This window comes from Scyliorhinus canicula, chromosome 8 (genome assembly GCF_902713615.1).
Source record: "Scyliorhinus canicula chromosome 8, sScyCan1.1, whole genome shotgun sequence".
NCBI lineage: Eukaryota > Metazoa > Chordata > Chondrichthyes > Carcharhiniformes > Scyliorhinidae > Scyliorhinus > Scyliorhinus canicula.
Genome location: NC_052153.1, coordinates 130,376,174 through 130,396,767, shown reverse-complemented (window position 1 = coordinate 130,396,767; position 20,594 = coordinate 130,376,174). Strand labels below are relative to the sequence as shown.

The 20,594-nt window shown below is 47.2% G+C and overlaps 1 protein-coding gene across 5 annotated transcripts in view; it reads right to left on the bottom strand.

The window, feature by feature from the left end:
* Positions 1 to 20,594, bottom strand: part of LOC119970506 (multiple C2 and transmembrane domain-containing protein 1-like) — an 891,726-nt gene that overhangs the window by 755,532 nt on the left and 115,600 nt on the right. For 4 of the 5 annotated variants that reach the window (XM_038805255.1, XM_038805256.1, XM_038805252.1 and 1 more), the window contains exon 2: positions 8,479 to 8,544. The exons of the other annotated variant lie outside the window; for it this stretch is intronic. In XM_038805255.1, the coding sequence (XP_038661183.1) occupies positions 8,479 to 8,544 (66 nt within the window). The remainder of the gene's footprint in view (positions 1 to 8,478; positions 8,545 to 20,594) is intronic. 5 annotated transcript variants of the gene reach the window in all.

Here is a 20,594-nt window from a genome sequence, read left to right as displayed (position 1 = left end):
TTCCGACAAAGCACTGACATACTAACCAGTGTCATGTGAGAGTGCCTTTAAGAATTGGATATTTAAGAAATGTACCTTTAAGAAATGAAGCTGATCATATTGCTGAAGTGATGTCACAGGGGGGGAGCTGAGCTCACTTCTGCTTTTTGGGAGTTTTAGTTTCAGTTTGAAGAAAGCTTGGGTGTGGCTGTGAGCTGCATTGCTGGTGATCTCTGCCATGAAGGACTATCTCTTAATCCTTTGGTGAAATGGGAATTGTAAAAAGGTCTCAGTATTGAATATAAATCTAATGTGCTTCTGTCTGAAGGATTTGTTAAGTCTTTTGGATGTGTAAAGGGACATTTTGCAGGATTGGGTAGTGTTGTAATATTTTTGGGGTTATCTTTGAAGTAAGGGGTGTTAAGAGATCCAATGTTTATTCAAAAGGTTAATTTGAGTTCATGGAATAAACATTGTTTTGTTTTTTTTTTAAATATAATTTTTATTGGAATTTTTTACAGAAAATATAAAACATAACGACAAACAATGAAATGCAACAAAATAACCCATAATAACTGTAACACCCCCAGACCGTATCGACGCATGTATCCCATCCCCCACCCCCCCAACCCCAATGAACAACAAAAGAACTTAAAAATAAATTTAAATTAAATAAACAAACATAGTCATTGTCCGCCCCCCCCTTTTCCCTCCCCCTTCCCCCCCTCCCCCCCGGGTTGCTGCTGCTACTGTCCCTGTACCCTATCGTTGAGCCAGAAAGTCGAGAAAAGGTTGCCACCGCCTAAAGAACCCTTGTACCGACCCTCTCAGGGCGAATTTGACCTTCTCGAGCTTAATGAAACCCGCCATGTCATTGATCCAGGTCTCCACGCTTGGGGGCCTCGCATCCTTCCATTGTAGCAAGATCCTTCGCCGGGCTACTAGGGACGCAAAGGCCAGCACACCGGCCTCTTTCGCCTCCTGCACTCCCGGCTCCACCTCAACCCCAAAAATCGCGAGTCTCCATCCTGGCTTGACCCTGGATCCCACCACCCTCGACACCGTCCTCGCCACCCCCTTCCAGAACTCCTCCAGTGCCGGGCATGCCCAGAACATATGGGCATGGTTCGCTGGACTCCCCGAGCACCTGACACACCTGTCTTCACCCCCAAAGAACCTACTCATCCTCGTCCCAGTCATGTGGGCCCGGTGCAGCACCTTGAATTGGATGAGGCTAAGCCGCGCACACGAGGAGGAAGAATTAACCCTCTCCAGAGCATCAGCCCATGTCCCGTCTTCGATCTGTTCCCCCAGTTCCCCCTCCCACTTAGCTTTCAGCTCCTCTACTGACGCCTCCTCCGCCTCCTGCATAACCTTGTAGATATCAGATGTCTTCCCCTCTCCGACCCAGACCCCCGAAAGCACCCTGTCGCTCACCCCCCGCGCAGGAAGCGAAGGGAATCCCTCCACCTGCCGCCTAGCAAATGCCTTTACCTGCAGATACCTGAACATGAACATTGTTTTGTTTTAAAAACCACGTGTCCATAATTTTAATACTACACCCGGTGAACAAGCCGTGTGCTTCAAAAGCAACAATCCATTAAAGGTGGGGGTTGGTTGAACTCCATGATGCATTTTGGGGTTCTGAAAACACCTCTCCCATAACACTAGAGTGCTGTTGACCTTACAAAGCTTTATTTCTTAAAACTCTGTTGCGTTTCCCACAAAAGTGGGATGGATTTTCTACTGCTGTTCTGCTCCAAATTATGTGCGACAGTGCTGGAAATAATAGGGAAAATTGACTGGCCTTGGATATAAACACATTTATAAAATGGGCTTCCAATCCATGACTGCGAATTTTGCACCTGGCAGTAAAATTGCAAATTCACCACAATGACAACTACCTCAGAAAAATGAATGGTAGAAGTCCTACCCTAACTCTCCTGGATTGGAAAAAAAACAGAACCATTCTTTTCAATATCACATAGTCATTGAACAGTATTTTCATTTGTGATCCTGTTGCTATTGGCACCAACGATCCACTCATTTCCAGAGGCGATGGTCAACTAATAGCAATTTCCCCTTTTCTTGAGTTTTACAGGAAGGAACAAACTGACCAAAGATAACCCTGCTCAAACCTTCCAGCTTTCTTCATTTGTCTCCTGAATTATAAATTCTTGCTGTTGCTTTTGGTTCCCCAGTGGCTTTCTTCAAGCATGAACCAAGGATGTTGACTTCCGGTGGTGGCCATGGAGTGAATGGTCGTACATTTAGCAGCTCTCGCCTCTAGTAGTCTTTTAACGGCTTTTAAGCTGGATTTTCACAGGAATTTCTCAATATAAGTTGATAAAAGTGAGAGGAGAAGGAGGCGACCCCCAATTTATGGAACCGCGCCCAAAAAATAGTTGGAAAAGAAGAAATCAAAAGATGGATGGAAACAAAACTCAGAAAGCAGTGGGTTCAATGGCAATGAGGCAAAGTTTGGCCGTGTCTGGCCAATGGACGATGGACCAGTTGGTCGAATACTTGGATGGGAAGTTCGCCCAGCATCGCAAAGAGTGTGCTGAGGACCTGATCTAGGCGGTGGCCTCGATTAAGGGGGTTGTCAACCGGGTCGAGGAGAAAGTGAGGACTCAGGGACAGGAGATTCAAAGGATGCAGGAGCAGGCAACGGAATGAGAGGAGGAGTCCACAGCGATGGCAATGGAAATTGGCATTCTACAGGAGTGGCAGAAGCAGATGTTGGAGAAGGTGGAAGACCTGGAGAATCGTTCTCGCAGGCAGAATATCCAGATCGTCAGTCTGCCAGAGGGAAAGGAGAGATCAGATGCCGGTGCATATGTGGGGAAGGTGCTGGAGAAGCTGATGGGGGAAGGTACTGTTGGAGGTGGACTGGGCCCAAGGGCTCTTATGCATAAGTCCCCAGGTCCTGAGTCCCCGAGGGTGATTGTGATACGGCTGCATCGGTTCCTGGATAAGGAACGTGTTACGAAGTGGGCTAGGTAGCCAAAACGGTGCACCTGGGAAGAGTCAAAGATCCGGGTGTATCAGGATTGGGGAGCAGAGCTTACAAAAAGGAGGGTGAGTTTTAATAAAGACAAGGCGGCCCTGTATGCGAAAGGCATAAAATTTGGACTGCTCTACCCAGCCCATCTCTGGGTGACCTATGAGAACCGGGAGCGATACTTTGGCTCGCCGGAAGAGGTGGAGGTCTTTATGAAGGACAAGAACTTGGTGGATGCATAAGGACTTTAAAACCTAACTGTGGTGGACTGAGTTTCTTACAAGAAAGGGGGAAGGGAAAAAGTTTTGTGCAGTTCTTTCTTTTTCTGTCTGGAAAAATCTCAATCTTTCAATTCTATAATTTAAGTTGCGACTTTCAGGAGGAGAAGGGTTGTATCTGCTTGATTTGATTTTGATTTGTTGTTGTATGTGCCGAATTGCAGTGAAAAGGGTTTTGAGTTGCGATGTTTTTTCTCTTCTGTTGGAAAAAAGATGGTTGAGTTTCTGCATACATAATTTGTTTCTACCCAGTTTGATTTCTCTTTTATTGTTTTGGTTCTGTTTGAAGGTGATGGGATAGTTAAGATTCTGTTAAGGGAGTGGGGTGGGCCTCTGAGCTGGGCCTTGGGGGATTGTTTGTTTGCTTTCTGTGTTGAGAACTTATGTTAATGAGGGGGGGGGGGGGGGGAGAGAGATTCGGCAGGTGGTAGACTGCTGGGCGGCGGGGGTGAGAGCTGCTAGGCTAGCTGGATAGCTAGTTAACGGGAGCAAAATGGGGAGAGAGCTGAGGAGAGGTGGAGTGGGGGGTGAGGGTGGGGCATGGGGGATGGGATGCCTGACGAGTAAGGGACTTTCAGGGGATTGAAGATGGAGAGCAGAGGGCGGTAGCTGCCGAGGGGCGGACCAAGGGAGGTACGGGGCATGGGCTGAGGACTGGCCTCGGAAAGGTCATGGCTGATCGACAGGGGAGGGGGGCGACAGCCCCCTTCTCCCCCCCCCCTGGACCAGACTGGTTACGTGGAATGTTCGTGGACTGAATGGGCTGGTCAAAAGGGCCCGTGTGTTCGCACAACTGAGACTGTTAAAAGCGGATGTGGCCATGCTACAGGAGACACACTCGAAGCTGGGAGACCAATTCAGATTGAAGAAAGGATGGGTCGGGAAGACGTTTCATTCGGGACTGGACTTTAAAACAAGGGGGGTTGGCCAACCTGATTAACAAGAGGGTGGCATTTGAGGTGGGGAGGAGAGAGGCAGACCCGGGGGGATAGATTTATTATGGTCAGTGGGCAGCTGGAAGCAATGGCAGTGGTGCTGGTAAATATATACGCCCCAAACTGGGGTAATGTCGTGTTTGTTAGGAAGGTGCTGAGAAAGATCCCTGACCTGGACTCGCACCGGCTGGTTATGGAGGGTGATTTCAACATGGTCCTGGATCCGAGACTGGACCGGTCACGTTCTAGGTCAGGGAAAGTATCAGCAATGGCGAAGGAATTGCGGGGGTTCATGGAGCGCATGGGAGGTATGGATCTGTGGAGATTTGGGAAGCCAAGGAGCAAGGAATATTCATTTTACTCCCATGTGTACAAGGTATACTCCAGGATAGATTTCTTTGTACTGGATAAAACACTGTTAGTGGGGGTGGAGGACACTGAGTACTCAGCAATTGTGGTGTCAGACCACACGCCACATTGGGTAGACCTCCAGGCAAGCACGGGAAAGTCTCATCGCCCACAGTGGAGATTAGATGCCGGGCTGCTAGTGGACGACAAGATTTGTGAGCGAGTGAGGGAGGCTATCCGGGGGTACATTAAAAAACAATGTTATGGGACAGACTGCAGCTGTAGTGGTTTGGGAAGCATTGAAGGCAGTTATCAGAAGGGAATTTATTTTGATTCGAGCCCATAGGGAGAACACTTAGCGGGCGGAGCTGGACAGATTGGTAGGAGAAATCTCACTGGTGGACAGGAGGTATGCGGAGTCTCCGAATGAGGAGCTCCTGAAGGAGTGTCAGAGACTCCAAATGGAATTTGGACTCCTTTCCACAGGTAAGGCAGAGAGACAGCTGAGGAGGACAAAAGGAGCAATATATGAATGTGGGGAGAAAGACGGCAGGATGATGACACATCAGCTGAGGAAGCAAGAGGCGGCGAGAGAAATAGGGAAAATAAAGGATGTGAGAGGGAGGGTAGTGATAGACCCGGGGGCGGTTAATGGTGTGTTTCGTGAATTTTATAGTCGATTATATGAGTCGGAACCCCCAGCCGGGGTGGAGGGTATGAATCAATTCCTAAAGTTCCTGAAGGTAGATGAGGAGCTGGTGGAAGACGTGGGGGGCCCAATTTGGCTCGGAAAGGTGATAGATGGGTTGGGGGGCGATGCAATCGGGTAAGGCCCCAGGACCTGACGGATTCCCAGTGGTATTTTATAAAAAGTTCTCTGGGTTACTGGGGCCATTCATGGTTAAGGCTTTTAACGAGTCTCGGGAGCTGGGAGTACTCCCCCCAATGCTATCACAGGCATCAATTTCTCTCATCCTGAAGCGAGATAAGGACCCGGAAAATTGTGGATCGTACAGGCCAATTTCCCTGTTGAACGTTGATACTAAATTGCTGGCAAAGATCTTGGCCACTCAAATAGAGGATTGCGTCCCAGAGGTAATCGGGGAGGATCAGACAGGATTTTTGAAGGGCAGGCACCTGACATCCAATATTAGACAGCTTCTTAATGTTATAATGATGCCAGCGGAGGCGTGCAATGTTGAGATAGTAGTTGCCATGGACGCGGAGAAGGTTTTCGACTGGTGGGTGGAGTGGAAGTATCTATGGGACATTTTAGGCAGGTTTGGGTTCGGACAGGGATTTGTGGATTGGGTCCGGCTCCGGTGGCAAATGTAAGAACCAACCGAGTCCGGTCAGAGTATTTTAGTTTCTGTAGGGGGGACAAGGCAAGGATGTCCGCTCTCCCTGTTACTGTTTGCCCTGGCCATAGAGCCCTTGGCAATGGCCCTTAGATTATCAAATGCCTGGCGGGGGATAGTGAGGAGGCGGGGGAGAGGGTGGGTTTGGAGCACAGAGTCTCTCTATATGCGGACGATTTTTTGCTCTATGTCACAGACCCGGTGGGGGTTTGATGGCCAAAATCATGGAGATACAAGGAGCATTTGGGCAGTTTTCAGGTTACAAGTTAAATATGGGAAAGAGCGAGACGTTCGTGATCCAGGCAAGGGGGCAGGGAAGGAGACTGAGGGAGTTGCCGTTCAGAGTGGTTGAGAGGAGTTTTAGATATCTGGGGATTCAAGTTGCTAAGGATAGGGGGCAGCTTCATATGCTAAATCTGGGCAAAGCGGTGGATCAAACGAAAAGGGATTTTCGTAGATGGGACATGCTCCCACTGACGCTGGCGGGGAGGGTTCCGACGGTAAAGATGATGGTCCTTCCGAGACTGTTCTTCTTTTTTCAATGTCTTTCGATTTTTGTCCCAAAGGCTTTTTTCAGGAAAATGAACACGACGATATCGGGTTTTGTGTGGGCGTGTAAAACTCCGAGAGTAAAGAAGGCACTCCTGGAATGGGGTCGCGGAGAGGGGGGCTTGGCCCTCCCAACCTTTATTAACCATTACTGAGCGGCCAACATATCGATGGTCAGGAAGTGGGTAGTGGGAGAGGGGTTGGTGTGGGAGCGAGTGGAAGCGGCATCCTGTAAGGGTATGAGTTTGGAGGCTTTACTGACAGCGCCCCTACTGTTTTGCCGATTCGGTACTCACACCTGGTGGTGGTGGCAGCCCTTATGGTGTAGGGGCAATGGAGGCAACACATGAGACTGGAGTGTGGTCACCGATTTGTAACAATCACCGGTTTGCCCCGGGGGGATGGATGGAGACTATAAGGGATGGCGGCAGGCAGAGATTGAGATATTCGGGGATCTATTCATTCAGGAGGGTTTCCCGACCTTGGAGGCATTAGAGGCGGAGTTTGAGTTGCCGGGCGGGAACCGGTTTCGGTACCTCCAGGTACGGGATTTTTTCCGGAGGCAGGTTCCTGGCTTTCCTCACCTCCCCCTGAGGGGGTTACAAGATAAGGTGATGTCAAAAACAGAGGTTGGAGAGGGGAGGGTCTCGGAGATATACAAGGAGTTGATGGAGTGGGAAGGAGCGCCTATCAGGGAGGTGAAGAGGAAGTGGAAAGAGGAGCTGGGTGGAGAGATAGAATTCGAGCTGTGGGAAAAAGCCCTGAAGAGAGTCAATTCATCCTCATTGTGTGCTAGACTTAGCTTGATCCAGTTCAAGGTGGTCCACAGTAGCCCGGATGAGCAGGGTCTTTGAGAAGGTGGAGGACGGATGTGGGGGTAGCCCAGCAAACCATGTACATATGCTTTGGGCATGTCTGAAATTGTGGGGATTCTGGTGGGGATTTGCAGACGTTATGTCAGAGGTCCTGGAAGGAAGGATAACTCCGAGTCCAGAGTTGGCAATATTTGGGGTATCAGAGGATCCGGGGGTCAAGGAAGGGAGGGAGGCCGATGTTTTGGCCTTCTCCTCCCTCGTGGCCCGGAGACGGATTTTGCTGGGATGGAGGGACTCGGAGCCCCCGACATCAGTAGTGTGGGTCAGCGACATGGCAGGGTTTCTCAGTCTAGAGAAAATTAAATTCACTTTGAGAGGATCAATTCAAGGGTTCGCCTAGAGATGGCAGCCATTCATTGACTACTTCAAGGAAAATTGAACATCAACAGTAAGGCGGGGGGGGGTGGGGGGGCGGGGGGGGGGGGGGGGGGGGTGGGGGGGAGGAAACCAGGAGGCATGGCAATGTTACAATGGGACAGAGAATATAGTTTACGGGCAGCTGGGGAATAGAGCGGGGGGAGTAGGGGGTTTGTTTTGTAGGTTGTTTTTTTTTTCTTTACGTGTGTCGGCCCGCGCGGTTGTTCAAAAGATGTTAATGTGTTAACTGTGAAAATTACAAATGCTTCAATAAAATATTTTCTAAAAAAACTGAACCAAGGCAGTTAAAATATAATAAGATATTTTCCCATTTAAGGTTTGAGAACTGAATCCAATTATTTTACCATTTGGTGCCCTTTAGGCCTTACATTCCAGTATTGGTTACTAGATCGTAATCAATAGCAAGGATTCTAGCTGATATTCCTCTCTCTAATCCAGGGCTGCAGAGACTAATCCCAGTTGAAAGGAGCTAGCTCAGCAGACTTTACAGATTGAATTTGGTGCCTTCCTAATTTGCACATGGGCAATTGGACAGCTATTTTCCACTTAACTTTATTTAATGCTGCTGCCCGAGCAAATAAATAAAAGCAGGTAAAAGAATAGAATCATGCACTTCATCAGAAGTCTGTAACCAAAACAAACCCACAAACAAAATCATACAAATCATACACAAGCAAGATACATCATCAACAGAAGTATTCACAACTCGATGATTCAGTCAGATATCAGGTCACACCTACTTCCAGGAATGCAACTACAAATTGCAATACTTACAAGATGTTCGCTGCAGCTGGAATCTTCTACAGTTAATGAAGATCTAAGATGGCTGGTTAAATCATCCTGAAAGAAAACAACCGATCATGCTTCAACATTTCAAGAATATAGTGATCACTCTGACATCTTGACCTGACACGAAAGGAATACAAGTACGTCTAACAGCTATATTCAAATACAGTTTTGACAGTAACTCCATTGCAGTGTAAGCCTACTTGTGACAATAAAGGTTATTATTATAAAAATACCAACTACTGTCAGTGTATTTAATAGACAGTGACTGGAATTTTCCAGCCCTTGTGATTGAGTTTTCCCGCCGGTAGTGCACCCCTGCCCATGGGGTTCCTGATGTTGTGGGGTGGCTTCAATGCAAAATCCCATTGACAAGCAGCGGGAGTATAGAATCCTGCCATAGCAAATGGCGTGCTGTCAAGAAACGCGCACTGGTTAAGCAGTGAATACAGCCCGTTTCTGTTCTTTATACTCACACCCACCTTCACTACCTGAAAAGATCACCAGTTTACCAATTTAAATCACTCGTGGATCGTTGCATGGTATTTCTTGTTCCAAAACATTGAGCATGAACAGATGAAAGAAGACAATAGTTTGAATTCTCCTTCCATTGGGGAGGCTTGGAGAGTTGGTGGTTCTAAAGACAGCCCACATCAAATTTTCCTTAAGGTGACAGATAAACCTTGGAGGTGTCAACCGGTGAGGGGCACTGAAGGCAAAATCCGCATTTCCATGTATTTTCAAAATGGAGGCAGTTGGCAGACTGAACTATGGAATACTAAATGACTATAAATGCTTATAACAACAAAGAATTCTCACAAAAACTGGAGAAGCACACATTATCAAGGTCAGAGGTCCAGAGATAGCTCAGAAAACAAAATAACTAAAAGGGGATAATTACAACTTTTATTGTCCAGCAATAAATGAAGGATATCAAATCAGCACCCAATTTTACATCTCTCCAGAAATCAGGGGAACACATTTTCCAAAGTGGGCAATAATTAATGGAAAATTTGGGCCAGTGTATTTTGAACCATGTTTCACCCTGTGCAAACTGAGATTGGTAACATTATCAGGAACAATTCTAAGACCTTGCAGTTTTTTTTTACTATTCAGAACAGGCCTCATTAAGTCTAATAGCATTCTATTACCACATCTGTAACGGCATATGGTCTAATGGTGCATTTATACTGTTGAATCAATACTTAAATACATTTTATTTGCATTATACCTATTATGCCCTGAGCATTGTTGGTTTCAAATTTGAAAACAGCTTACCTTGGGAAATTTACTTCAAGTGCAATTCATCATTCAATAAATAACAAAATATGGATTCTGTTCCCTTAGCCTGGTCCACTTACTAGCCGCAAGACTGCAACAGTACAAAATTAATCTTCAAAGAGTATTGCCAGTGGTAATTTTGTGTATGCTACTCTGGACTATTGCCTCGGGTGGACTTTTGTGGGCGTATATGCATCTTTACCAGATAGATGTTAATCATCAATGACCTGACATTCATCTTAAGAACAGAAGTGCGGATATTTGATAATGATTGCATGGTGTTCAGTACTGTTTACAAATCTGGAATAGTCCATGCCCAGATGCAGCATGACCTGGACAACATTCAGGCTTGAATTAATAAATGGCAGAGGCCTTTGCCTCCCTAGTAGCCCGGAAACTGATTTTATTAATGTGGAGGGACTCGAAGCCCCCGAGTGTAGAGACTTGGGTTACTGATATGGCTGGGTTTCTCAGCCTCGAGAAAATAAAGTTTGCCTTAAGAGGGTCTATGCTAGGGTTCTCTTGGAGGTTGCAGCCGTTCGGCGACTCTCTCAGGAAAAATTAAAATGTCAGCAGCAGCAATCCGTAGGGGGTGGGGGGTGGGGGGGGGGGGTGGGTTCATTGGATGGTGTGGGAAGACTGAGTCACGTGGGGTAATGTCTAATTAATTGTTATTGTATATTTTCTTTTTGCACTATGTTAATGTTCACTCTAGTTTGTTTTGTTATTATTGTTACTACTGTTTTATTATAAAAAATTCTGCAAAACCTTAATAAAAATACTTTAAAAAAAAAAGGCAAAGAACAATTATGCCACATAAGTGCCAGGCAATGGTCTTCTGCAAAAAGAGAAAATCTAACCATCTCCCTGTCATCAGCAGCATTGCCATCACTGAATCCACACCATCAACATCCTGAGGGCTATCATTGACCAGAAATCTATCTCTGCCAGTTTTTTAAATGTTGTGGCTATAAGAGAAGATCAAAGGCTTGGAACTCTAAGGCGAGTAACTCACTTGCTCGCTCCTCTTAACCTGTCACCATCGACAAAGCACCAGTCAGTAGTGTGCTCAAATAATCTTCACCTGCCTGGATGAGTACAGCTCTGATAACACTAAAGAAGCTCAACATCACCCCCAAGACAAAGTAGCTTGCTTGATTGGCACCCCATCCATATGTTAAACATTCACTTCCTGTACCACCAATTCACATTGGCAGCAGTGTATACCGTCTACATGATGCATTGCAGCACCTTGCAAGCTTCCTACAACAGCATGAAAAGAACAATGGCCGAAGATAAACAGGAACGCTACCACCAGCAAGTTTCCCTCAAAGTTACACGCCATCCAGGATTGGAACTATACTATTGTGTCTTCACTATTGCTAGGTCAAAATCCTGTAACTCCTTCCTTAACAGCACTGTGGGAGTACCTACACCAAAAGAACTGCAGTGGCTCAAAAAGACAGCTTCTTCTCAAGGGTAGTTAGCGATGGGACACAAATGCTGGCCTTGCCAATGATGTTCACATCCCATTAATGAATTAAGAACATCAATTGCATCAGTCCGTCTTTCAGGCAACTTGCACAGTGATGCAGCTCCACGTTCCCCCAGTGCCAATAATGAAGAGTTACTTAATAGTACTTTCAGTTCAGGCTGTTACATTTTCTATGCTTTCAAAATCCTCTTTCAGTCAGTCAATACAACTTCCGAGAGTGTGGGGAATTTGGATCAGTTCATTAGAATGTAATTGTGCCTTCAGCTGGTTGTTAGGACTTCAGAGCAATCACTATTCCAAATGTGCCATTCACCAAATCTATTTGTATAGGATTAGCAAAATTACCCATTTTTCAGCTAATATGGTGTCTGCAGCTGCAGGGTGCGAACACTACCATGAGCTTTAATCAGTGAAGCAAGCACCAAATTCCGATAAGTGGGCGATATTCTACCAGTTTAATTATATTATCATTTGTTGGGCAGGGAAATATTGCTCGAATGATTTCAAAATTGCATCATTCAAAATAAAATTAATGCAGTCACAGAGAGGAAATCGTCTGTTTGTTTTGCATAAAGTTTAACGGCAAATTAAAGATCGTCAGTTTTAACGACACTTGCTAAATATTAAGAATTCTACATTAATTTTCAGGGGATTAGTGTCTTTGAATGACTATATAAAAAAAAGAAGCCTGATAAAAAGACAGCTAGTTCCAGAAAGATAGGGCGCGATTTAACAGAAACATGTCAAAGTGTCATTTTTGGCATGTTTGGTGGGGTGTTTCGTGAAGGCCACGTTGGTGAGATCACAGCCCGTATTCAACTACACTTAGAGCCAAAAATGAGCCCCCAGGAGATACTAGGCATTACTGGCTCCCTCACTCTCTGATTCGCTTGACTTGCGCCTCAGTAGCTCCCTCGGCAGTCACGCCCTTTCAAAACACAAGAATGGCAGTGCACAGACCTGCTCCTCGGTTTGGCAATGGTGACCTGGCCAGGCTTCTCAATGCTGTGGATAAGAAGCAGGCCACCTTGTTCCCCCAAGGGGGTCGGCGAACCAGCAGCAGGGACAGCGATGCCACCTGGGAGGCAGTGGCAGTGCGGGCAGCATGACAAGGAGGACCGCTGTCCAATGTCAGATGAAAACCAAAAACCTGCACCAAGTTGCAAGGGTAAGTTCCATCTCTCTCCTGACATCAGTTTTGCCCGACACCCCTCAAATTCCCAAACCTGCCCCCCTCCCACCATAAATTACTGGCTGACAGCTCGTACACACATCCGATCCTTGTGCTTGTCCCTCAGCACCCCCTGGCAATCTCGGGTATATCATGTCTGGGTGCAGTGCTCACATATGCCGACTACTTAAGACCCCAAAAACCCATCAATTGTGCGGCACACAATGCCCTCTCTTTGTCTCCAAGGGAGAAGATAGCCCATAATAAGCGAGAAAGGGCCAAGACATTGAGCGGGTTGCCAGAGACCTGAGTCCTCAACCCCTATGAGGAACGGGCCCTGGGAATCTTGGTGTTGTCCGAGGAGGTTGGGGTGGCACAGTGGGCAGCACTGCTGCCTCACAGCACCAGGGACGCAGGTTCAATTTTGGCCTTGGGTCACTGTCTGTGTGGAGTTTGCATGTTCTCCCTGTGTCTGTGTGGGTTTCCTTCGGGTGCTCTGGTCCAAAGATGTGCAGGTTAAGTGGATTCATGATGTTAAATGGCTCTTTAGTGTCCAGGTGTTAGGTGAGGTTACGGGGGTGGGATGGGGTGTGGGCCTATTTGGAGTACTCTTTCAGAGGGTCAGTGCAGACTTGATGTGCTGAATGAACTTCTTCTGCACTGTAGAGATTCTATAATTCTATGAGAGAGCAGTCACCATAAACGCTGTTGGCCTGCACCACAGAGGTGAGGATTCACTGCCCTTCCACCCAGATGACAGGTCTCAAATGGGTTGTTCATGTCAAACAAAATGATTCTTCCCTCAAACTGACCACACGCCTATTATCTTGGAGGATCTCCATCTGATGACGCCACGCCATCCGGAGTCCTCCCCCCCCCCCCCCCCCCCCCCCCCCCCGCCCCACCGAAGAGAACACCTTGCAGGAGAGCTCCGAAGAGACCATTATCAAGGCATCACAGCTATCACCTCCACTTTCCATACCAGCGCAGAGATAAATACCTCGGTGAACAACATTAGTGGTTAGGCTTCTGGGGCACAATGTGATGAGCACCACACAGCTGCTGATGCACATCAGGTGGAGACAGGAATATTAGACAGCAGTCAGAAATCTGCTGGACCAAGGACTCAACTGGGTCTGAGTCAAATGCCGAGCCTCTGGAAAAGGTTCTCCCAGAGCTAGTGCAGATGATAGGCCAGAGCCATAACATTCAGGAGGGGGTGTCAGCAACATTCCAGAAAGCTTTTGACAATGTGCCACACAAAAGGTTGCTGTATAAGATAAAGATGCATGGCATTAAGGGTAAAGTAGTTGCATGGATAGAGGATTGGTTCATTAATAGAAAGCAAAGAGTGGGGATTAATGGGTGTTTCTCTGGTTGGCAATCAGTAGCTAGTGGTGTCCCTCAGGGATGAGTGCTGGCCGCACAATTGTTCACAATTTACATAGATGATTTGGAGTTGGGGACCAAGGGTAATGTGTCCAAGTTTGCAGACAACACTAAGATGAGTGGTAAAGCAAAAGGTGTACAGGATACTGGAAGTCTGCAGAGTGATTTAGATAGTTTGAGTGAATGGGTTAGGGTATGGCAGATGGAATACAATGTTGACAAATGTGAGGTTATCCATTTTAGTAGGAATAACAGCAAAAGGGATTATTATTTAATTGATAAAATATTTAAACACGCTGCTGTGCAGAGGGACCTGGGTGTCCTAGTGCATGAGTCGCAAAGCGTTAGTTTACAGATGCATCAGGTGATTAAGAAGGCGAATGGAGTTTTGTCCTTCATTGCTAGGGGGATGGAGTTTAAGACTAGGGAGGTTATGCCGCAACTGTATAAGGTGTTAGTGAGGCCACACCTGGAGTATTGCATTCAGTTTTGGTCTCCTTACCTGAGAAAGGATGTACTGGCGCTGAAGGGTGTGCAGAGAAGACTCACTAGGTCAATCCCAGAGTTGCGGGGTTTGGATTATGAGGAGAGATTGAGTAGACTGGTACTGCACTTGTTGGAATTTAGAAGGATGAGAGGGGGGGGGGGGGGGGGGGGGGGAGGATCTTATAGAAACATATAACATTATGAAGGGAATAGATAGGATAGATGCAGGCAGGTTGTTTCCACTGGCGGGTGAAAGCAGAACTAGTAGGCATAGGCTCAAAATAAGGGGAAGTAGATTTAGGACTGAGTTTAGGAGGAACTTATTCACCCAAAGGGTTGTGAATCTATGGAATTCCCTACCCAGTGAAGCAGTTTGGACTCCTTCATTAAATGTTTTCAAGGTAACAATGGATCATTTTTTGAAGAATAAAGTAATAAAGATGTTCAGGCGGGAAAGTGGAGCTGAATCCACAAAAGATCAGCCATAATCTCATTGAATGGTGGCGCAGGCTCAAAGGGCCAGATGGCCTACTCCTGCTCCTAGTTCTTATGTTCTGGATTTGTTTATTGTCACGTGTACCGAAGTACAGTGAAAAGTATTTTTCTGTGAGCAGCTCAACAGAGCATTAATTATTGTTAAGTTCTTACTATGTTCTTCTAGCGACTGCAAAGCCGATTAGAGGAGTCCCAAAGGAACAGGTGATGGTGCTGGCAATGTGAGACATCCAGACCAACACTGTTAATATAGGGCACTCCCTGATGCCCCAATGTGAGTAGGATGTCTTGTGCCATCGATCACCCCCTGGACCCAGGGCATCTCACTGAAGGCAGCAAATCCTGCAGCCCGGACACATTGGTCCAGCTCAAAGGTGATATATTCTGATGTCTGGGCATACAGAGCATCCGTCAACTCCCAGGTGCACCTGTGGTTTGTAAATTGTGAAATGCAACACAGGTCCCCGCTTGAGCCTGGAATGACCAGGTGGCATATAAGTCGAAGGCTGCGGCAACCTTCACAGCCACTGGGAACAGGGGTCCTCCTTCTCTATGGGGTGCCAAGTCCACGATGATGCGGCACATGTGCCGCACTGTCTCACTCATGAGACATAGTCTTCTGCAGCACATGGTGTCTGTCATCCTATTGAATGACTAATGATGCACCTTGGACCGATGCTAGCCTCCCTTCTGGGCCCCTCCTCAGCCTGATGGGCGGCCAGTGCTTCAGGGCGTGCGGCGGCCCCCTGAACATGGGGTGCCACCTTCAATCTGCATTGTCGCTGTTGCCGGGGTCTACCCATCTCGGCTGCCACAAGCCACACAATGGCAGCGTCCACGGAACCCACACCAGCAAACATAGTTATATTGTAGCCATCTGGGATGGCTACTTACAACCAGGAACAGAGAAGGTCGCAAAGCATAGCGTGTAAAATGGACAATGCGAGATTCAGGCAGGCTCAGAGCCTGAATGTATATTTGTGAGCGAGGAATCCAGATGGTAGCGAAACCCCCAACTGATTAGCCTTTGATGCCCCATCTCCGCCAGACAAAGGACTGGTACTTGAGTGACCGAAACAACCCCAGACATTTCGGCGCCACTCCCTGTACTAGAGAAGCGTAAACAACAGGGTCAGTGACCGCTTGGGACATGCCATCCAGGCCCCCGCTCATTTATTGGTTCAAATCGAACATAGTGATCAGGGATCACCCAATTAGTGCGGTCCAAAGTGAAGGACTGCCCAAAAGAACACGAAAACCCCCAAGCATAAGAAGACAGTCCACCATGTGTTTGTCCTCTTTTGGACCTGGCGCCCCAGCAACGACCATCTCCAATCGTAGCACCACCAGAAGCAAGCCCAAGTTCAACGCTCGCTACCAGACGGATGAGCCGAGCTGAGCAGCAGTTACTTCTACAGACCCGATAGATACAGATCCGAACAACGGCCACTGTTCCTCTGACATAAGCCGGGTGGCTGAAGTTAAGTACAGGTTGTCTTAGTCAATAGGTATAGTTTAACTAGTAGTGTTTATGTTGCATGATCAATTGTGTGTGTAAATAAAGTAACCTTGACCTTGAACTAACTCAGTAAGAAGTCTTACAACACTAGGTTAAAATCCAACATGTTTGTTACAAACACTAGCTTTCGGAGCACTGCTCCTTCCTCAGGTGAATGAAGAGGACCCTGGGCAGCACGGTAGCACAAGTGGATAGCACTGTGGCTTCACAGCGCCAGGGTCCCAGGTTCAATTCCGCGCTGGGTCACTGTCTGTGCGGAGTTTGCACGTTCTCCCCGTGTCTGCATGGGTTTCTTCCGGGTGCTCCGGTTTCCTCCCACAGCCCAAAGACGTGCAGCTTAGGTGGATTGGCCATGATAAATTGCCCTTAGTGACCAAAAATGGTTAGGAGGGGGTATTGGGTTACGGGGATAGGGTGGAAGTGAGGGCTTCAGTGGGTTGGTGCAGACTCGATGGGCCGAATGGCCTCCTTCTGCACTGTATGTTCTATGTTCTATGTATTTGTCCAGATGCCTCTTAAACGTCACTATTGTCCCAGCTTCCAACATCTCCTCCGGCAGCAAGTTCCAGGCACCCACTACCCTCTGTATAAAAAACTTGCCTCGGACATCTCCTCTAAACATTGCCCCACGCACCTTAAACCTATGCCCCCTAGTAATTGACCCCGCTACCCTGGGGAAAAGCCTCTGACTATCCACTCTGTCTATGCCCCTCATAATTTTGTAGACCTCTATCAGGTCGCCCCTCAACCTCCGTTATTCCAGTGAGAACAAACCGGGTTTATTCAATCGCTCCTCATAGCTAATGCCCTCCATACCAGGCAACATCCTGGTAAATCTCTTCTGCACCCTCTCAAAAGCCTCCACATCCTTCTGGTAGTGTGGCGACCAAAATTGAACACTATACTCCAAGTGTGGCCTAACTAAGGTTCTATACAGCTGCAACATGACTTGCCAATTCTTATACTCAATGACCCGGCCAATGAAGGCAAGCATGCCGTATGCCTTCTTGACTACCTTCTCCACTTGTGTTGCCCCTTTCAGTGACCTGTGGACCTGCACACCTAGATCTCTCTGACTTTCAATACTCTTGAGGGTTCTACCATTCAGTATATATTCCCGACCTGCATTAGACCTTCCAAAATGCAATACCTCAAATTTGTCCGGATTGAACTCCATCTGCCATCTCCCCGCCCAAGCCCCCAAACGATCTAAATCCTGCTGTATCCTCTGACAGTCCTCATTGCTATCCGCAATTCCTCCAACCTTTGTGTCGTCTGCAAACTTACTAATCAAACCAGTTACATTTTCGTCCAAATCATTTATATATACTACGAACAGCAAAGGTCTCAGCACTGATCCCTGCGGAACACCACTAGTCACAACCCTCCAATTAGAAAAGCACCCTTCTATTGCTACTCTCTGCCTTCTATGACCTAGCCAGTTCTGTATCCACCTTGCCAGCTCAACCCTGATCCCGTGTGACTTCACCTTTTGTACCAGTCTACCATGAGGGACATTGTCAAAGGCTTTACTGAAGTCCATATAGACAACATCCACTGCCCTACCTGCATCAATCATCTTTGTGACCTCTTCGAAAAACTCTATCAAGTTAGTGAGACATGACCTCCCCTTCACAAAACAATGCTGCCTCTCACTAATATGTCCATTTGCTTCCAAATGGGAGTAGCTCCTGTCTCGAAGAATTCTCTCCAGTAATTTCTCTACCACTGATGTAAGGCTCACCGTCCTGTAGTTCCCTGGAGTATCCTCGCTACCCTTCTTAAACAAAGGAACAACATTGGCTATTCTCCAATCCTCCGGGACATCACCTGAAGACAGTGCGGATCCAAAGATTTCTGTCAAGGCCTTAGCAATTTCCTCTCTAGCCTCCTTCAGTATTCTGGGGTAGATCCCATCAGGCCCTGGGGACTTATCGACCTTAATATTTTTCAAGACACCCAACACCTCGTCTTTTTGGATCTCAATGTGACCCAGGCTATCTACACACCCTTCTCTTGACTCAATATCCACCAATTCCTTCTCTTTGGTGAATAATGATCCAAAGTATTCATTTAGTACCTCGCCCATTTCCACACATAGATTCCCTTGCCTATCTTTCAGTGGGTCAACCCTTTTCCTGGCTACCCTCTTGCTTTTTATGTACATGTAAAAAGCCTTGGGATTTTCCTTAACCCTATTTGCCATGACTATTCATGACCCCTTCTAGCTCTCCTGACACCTTGCTTAAGTTCCTTCCTACTTTCCTTCGCCTGTTCCCAGCCTTCTCGCCCTGACAAATCCCTCCTTTTTCTTTTTGACGAGGCCTATAATATCTTTTGTTATCCAAGGTTCCCGAAATTTGCCATATTTATCCTTCTTCCGCACAGGAACATGCCAGTCCTGAATTCCTTTCAACTGACATTTAGAAACCTCCCACATGTCAGATGTTGATTTACCCTCAAACATCCGGCCCCAATCTAAGTTCTTCAGTTCCCGCCTAATACTGTTATAATTAGCCTTCCGCCAATTTAGCACATTCACCCTCGGGCCACTCCTATCCTTGTCCAGCAGCACTTTAATACCTGGCGACTCTGAGCATTAGAATATCAATATCCAAAGGAACAAGGGCAACCTCACTGACTGCCATATTTACAGTCGGTAAAGAAGGCACAACAATATCTATAAGGAACTAGAGAAAGAGAAAGAGAAAGAAAATCAGTTACGGCTTCCATTCTGGGATCCTGAAATTTCACAAACCTTCCCCACCCTTATGTGTCCCGCCTTCTCTCAGTGTGTCATCCAGCTAGCCAGTTGTGCTGACAAACCTTGCTCTGCAGACTCACACGTGGCCACATCAGGAGCCCTTAGATCTCTGCCGGCAGCATTAGAGAGGCTGTGCTCAGGTGCCCTGAAGGGCAATGTAGCTTGGCCAATCCACCTAACCTGCACATCTTTGGACTGTGGGAGGAAACCAAAGCACCCAGAGGAAACCCACGCAGACATGGGGAGGAAGTGCAAACTCCATACAGTCACCTGAGGCCAGAATTGAACACAGGTCCCTGGAGCTGTGAGAGATCTGGGCTAACCACTGTGACACCATGCTGCCTTTTCTTTGTTTAAATTTGAAAATGCTGGAAAGCACCCCCATTTTGGAGTGCCCTAACTGATGGTCTTCAGCTGGTAAACTGCTGCACTCATTAAGGGCAGAATCCTCCCTTCCCGCCTGTGGAAGATTTGGCGATGGGCAGGAGCGAAAGGTCCGAAATTCGATCAGGGGTGTAGGCGAGGTGAGGCTGGGTTGGGGGGGGGGGGGGGGTAAATGGGGTATGATTTAGGATGGAGGGTAGGTGGCCTAGTAAAGACAAGGGGGACAATGTGGAAGATGGGCTGCAAGGAGGGTAGGGTGCGAGGACTCACGATGGCAGGCAGAGGGACAAGGAGGTAGATGAAGAACACAAACAATGGAAGGTGGAAGGAAGGAAGCAAGACCCCAACATGGCTGCATGGAAAGCTAACAAACAAGGGGGTCAAAGTAATACCACCTTGTTTACTGGAAGAGTTGCACAAAGACTCCAGAAGCGGTGGGAAGATGCCCAAGTGGTGCTGGGCTCGAGGGGGGGGGGGGGGGGGGGGGGGGGGGGGGGGGGGGGGGGGTTCAAAACAGGCTGCTGGCATCCTGCACTATCTGGAAAAGGCAGGTGGGTTGTCGAGAATGTTAGAGTGTGATGGACTTGCATTTAAATACGTCACTGGGAACTTCAAACCCACCAGCTGAAGGAAGGTAGACAAATCAGCCGCTATTCATCACAATCTTGAAATTGCTTCTTGATATGGAGACTTCAAATGACATGAATGGTAGATCTGAAACAAATGCTTTCAAAATCAGGACCAGGGCCAGGCAGGCCTTTGTGTTAACACCCATACCTGACAGTAGCTATTCGCCTGATTAAAGATAAAATGCCCTCTGGTGTCAGTATTAATTACTGCCTAGATGGAAAACTCTTTAACCTCAGTCTCCTCAATGCAAAACTAAACTGACCACCATAAATACATCTTCAATTTGCTGATGACTGCAGTGTTGTTACCCACGCAGCATCAGATTTGCAAACTAGTCTTAATCTCTTAATCCTGGATACAAGAAACTTAGCCTTTCCTTGAATGGTACCAAAACAAAACTCTGATATCAACCCATACCTTGTCGGCCAAATATTCCACCTCCGATGTATCTTGAATAGGAATATACTCTGGAATATGTTAAGCACTTCCC